Raw genomic sequence first — 3,576 nt, 5'->3', positions numbered from 1 at the left:
GTGGTATGTACCTACTTAGGTCATAAAACTGACAGGTGCCCCACATATGTAGGATTCCTTGGAGGATCCCTGAAGTCACCATTCTTGCTATAAAAATTTTCAACTATAATTGGCTATATTTTTGTTTTATTCACATAGGGATACAGACTGGTGAAATTGTAATAGTGAATGTGTTCACCGGGGGCCACTTTATGGTAGAGCTTTATAGCATTTGTGCGGCCACCATAGAGGGCATCACAGGGTGACAAAGGTTGGGGAAACTGTAGCCTTTACTGTAGGTCCTTGTCAGATTCCAACATAGCATGCCATTCATGTTCCCAGAGTTCACGGACCTCAAAGCCTTTTGTTTTTATAAAAATTCATCTTGATGTTGTGTTTTGTGGTTCAGTTGACTGAAATAAGTGCCAGTTACCCGATTAAAGTCATCTTCACAATAACAAACACGGCATCCATGGTAAAAGCAACCTTGAAATTCAAAAGCTATATGTTTGCCATTAACAAAAGCATAACCAGCCAGGCATGTTGTATAGAGATCCCCTCTTTGTACGCAATGTACATCGACCACTGTATTGCCGGTGTTGAGAAACGTTTGTTTCTTATTGTAATTGTCAGGGAGTAAGACTGCAATACAGTTTTTGGGTAAAAACTTTAACCTGTACATTGCCATACACACAGAGGCTAAGGTGGTGTACTCAAAAGGGTCGATTGTGTACGTAATTACCTCCGGCTCATCATTCGAGTTATATTTAGTGACTGTTTTATTTGTCATGTTTATAATGTTTTCTCTATAGCAGGCACAAGCCTCCTTCAGAATTTTAAAATTTTGAATGCAGTATTTGTTAAGTTGCAATTGAAAATGGAATTTACAGCTGTGGTTTTGCTCGTACCAAGTAATGAATTCAGCCTTCTCATCAGGCATCATATAATCAGCCCCATAAAATTCTATGGCTGGCATGGCACCTATATAGCCCTGATTTTCACCTGTGTTAAAATAATGTGGAAAGAAGCCTTTACTTCCACTCTGTACAAACACCTAATGCTGCAGGTAATTTACTAAGTCTCATGGGTAGGAAATTGAAAGACTCTATAAATGTAATACCCAAGTCAGCCACTGTAACGCACAGCAATTTACCACCCTGAGATAGTAGGTCTATTTGAATACACTCTTTTAGAAGGCTAATGTTTACACAGGTGTGACAATGGTTGCTATGGTTACACTCATTGTGATGCTATACACAAGAGAGATAATATCTGGTTGCCATGGTTATGCTCTTTGTGATGTCATACACAGAAAAGCCAAACAATGGTTGCTATGGTTACTGTCATTGTGATGTCATACACAAGAGAGAAACACCTGTGGGAAAAACACGTGAAGGTCATTACACAGATTGGTAGCGGTGGAGTAAGAAGCTGTCTTCAACTCTGTCGCTATTTGGATCTTTCCTTTCTTTTTCATTACTGAATTTACTTATAACTTATTTATTTATTGATTATTTATCATTTATTTATAACTTATTTATTATTATTTATCATTTATTTATAACTTATTTATTATTTATCATTTATTTATAACTTATTTATTTATTATTATTTATCATTTATTTATAACTTATTTATTTATCATTTATTTATAACTGAATTTATTGTTACTTGAAGAATATTATCATGGAAAAACAAGAGGAAAATTGTAAGATTGATATAGAAGAAGAAAAAATGGACAAAGAAGATATGTATTCATGTAGGAGGAGGATCAGCAGGGTAATGATTACACTAATCATTGGGCTCCTTGCTACCTGCTATTACATATTTGTGGTGGAGCTGTGCATATTTACTGTTCCATCACAAGAGCTAAAGGCAACCTTCCTGGTGATTTTCCACATTTTGTTCCTCCTGTGCATGTGGAGTTATCTTCGGGTTGTAATAACGCCTCCTGCCGTCCCTCCTGAAACATTCCGCCTATCGGAGTCTGACAAGCAGCTGTATCTGAGTGAGGAGAGGCCAGAAGTGCAGGAGCAAATCCTCAGCCGTGCGGCCAAAAACTTGCCTTTATATTATAATATAGATTCAAAAACACCGATTAAGTACTGTAGAAAATGCCAATTCATAAAGCCAGACAGGTGCCATCATTGTACAGTGTGTGACATCTGTATACTGAAACTGGATCATCATTGCATATTTCTAAACAACTGCGTGGGATTTTCCAACTACAAGTTCTTCCTCCTGTTCCTGCTCTATGTACCCCTATTGCTTATATTCACTAGTGCAGTGTCCCTTTATTGCTCCATACTGTTCTGGACTGATCAACTGCCAAACATGGATTCCAAAGGCTCAGCCATTGCGCTGTTCTGCATGAGTACATTGTCCTGTATAATCTTTTGTTATCGGTATATTTATGACCATTACTCACTGGTTTTAACGAATGAAACTCTTTTAGAGTTTAATGAAGGCTTACATTGTGAGTATAATCCCTATGACTTGGGCTACAGAAAGAACTGGAGACAAGTGTTTGGCAATAAAAAGAGATATTGGTTCATCCCAATCTTCAGCAGCTTAGGAGATGGCTCCTCATTCCCACTGGGTGATGCCACAAAGGACATAGAGAAAAATGGGACTATTGACTGCCAAACCCCTAAATGAGTCCCAAAAACAACTCTCAGAAGTGAAAACCATGCAGAAAAGTTCATGGTGCTTGAATTTCATGCAGAATTTTAGTTCCAAATTGAAGAGAGAGAAAAGCTGGAACTTATCAAGATGTGTTAAGAGTATTTAGAAAGAAGTGAAGTTCGTAGGCTTTAACTCATAGCGTCACAGCATCACAAATTATCAACTTTGCTACATATTCTACGTATTGTTACAGAAACCCTTTGTAATTGTTATTGAAATAAATATTTATATTCCTCTAATATTGTTGCATCATTTGTCATTTTTGTACCTATAGGGGGCAGCACCTCAGATAACGAGGGTGAAAAACTACACCAATTACATTTGCACTTACCAAAATAATAGAAACAGATCCAGTTAAAGGTCTAAACTTCATAATGGGATAGCGGCTCATTTAGCCTCTTAATAATGTCGATTTCATTACTCCCTATATCTGTCCCTGTACAATAATGCAGCACATGTCAGCTTTGCAGCCAATAGAAAAGCACTTCATTTTGGAAAATATTTGACAAAATATTAGCCACACACCAGATAATGCATTTACAATCCCAAATTATTGACACTTAACTCTTAATTCCCATCAGCAATTCTTCATTAAAATCTGCCCATGTTGGCACTGGCTTTACGACTCCTTTGCACCGCAATATTTGCATTTTGCATACGCAGTGCGCCATCGGGGGTTTAGGTCACGCTGGGCAGCTTTGAGGATCTTTTTGAGAGGGCCCTACAATGTTTCCCTTCAAACATATGTGAAAAATAAACGAATACAATGTAAAAAGGGTATAAAACACACCCTTTTTTAAAATATAAGGGTTAGGGATGGGTGAATTTTTTCGCATCGTTTTGCCATGGAAATGACACCCATAGACTCGTATGGCGTTGCGCGCCCAAAAAAAATGTCACCCATAGACTTTA

General features: G+C 37.5%; 1 protein-coding gene across 1 annotated transcript; it reads left to right on the top strand.

The window, feature by feature from the left end:
* Positions 1-1,592: 1,592 nt before the first annotated feature.
* LOC121402809 (palmitoyltransferase ZDHHC20-A-like) lies at positions 1,593-2,903 on the top strand. Its single transcript, XM_041589497.1, has one exon. It carries the CDS (start codon positions 1,666-1,668, stop codon positions 2,635-2,637), a length of 972 nt encoding a protein of 323 aa, XP_041445431.1. The 5' UTR covers positions 1,593-1,665; the 3' UTR covers positions 2,638-2,903.
* Positions 2,904-3,576: the final 673 nt, after the last annotated feature.

Source organism: Xenopus laevis, chromosome 4L (genome assembly GCF_017654675.1).
Source record: "Xenopus laevis strain J_2021 chromosome 4L, Xenopus_laevis_v10.1, whole genome shotgun sequence".
Lineage (NCBI taxonomy): Eukaryota > Metazoa > Chordata > Amphibia > Anura > Pipidae > Xenopus > Xenopus laevis.
The sequence above is the reverse complement of the archived record's forward strand: the minus strand, read 5'-3'. Positions and strand labels throughout refer to the sequence as shown.

Bases quoted from the DNA above. Each gene is read 5' to 3' on its own strand.
- LOC121402809 (XM_041589497.1), top strand. From the start codon at position 1,666: ATGGAAAAACAAGAGGAAAATTGTAAGATTGATATAGAAGAAGAAAAA.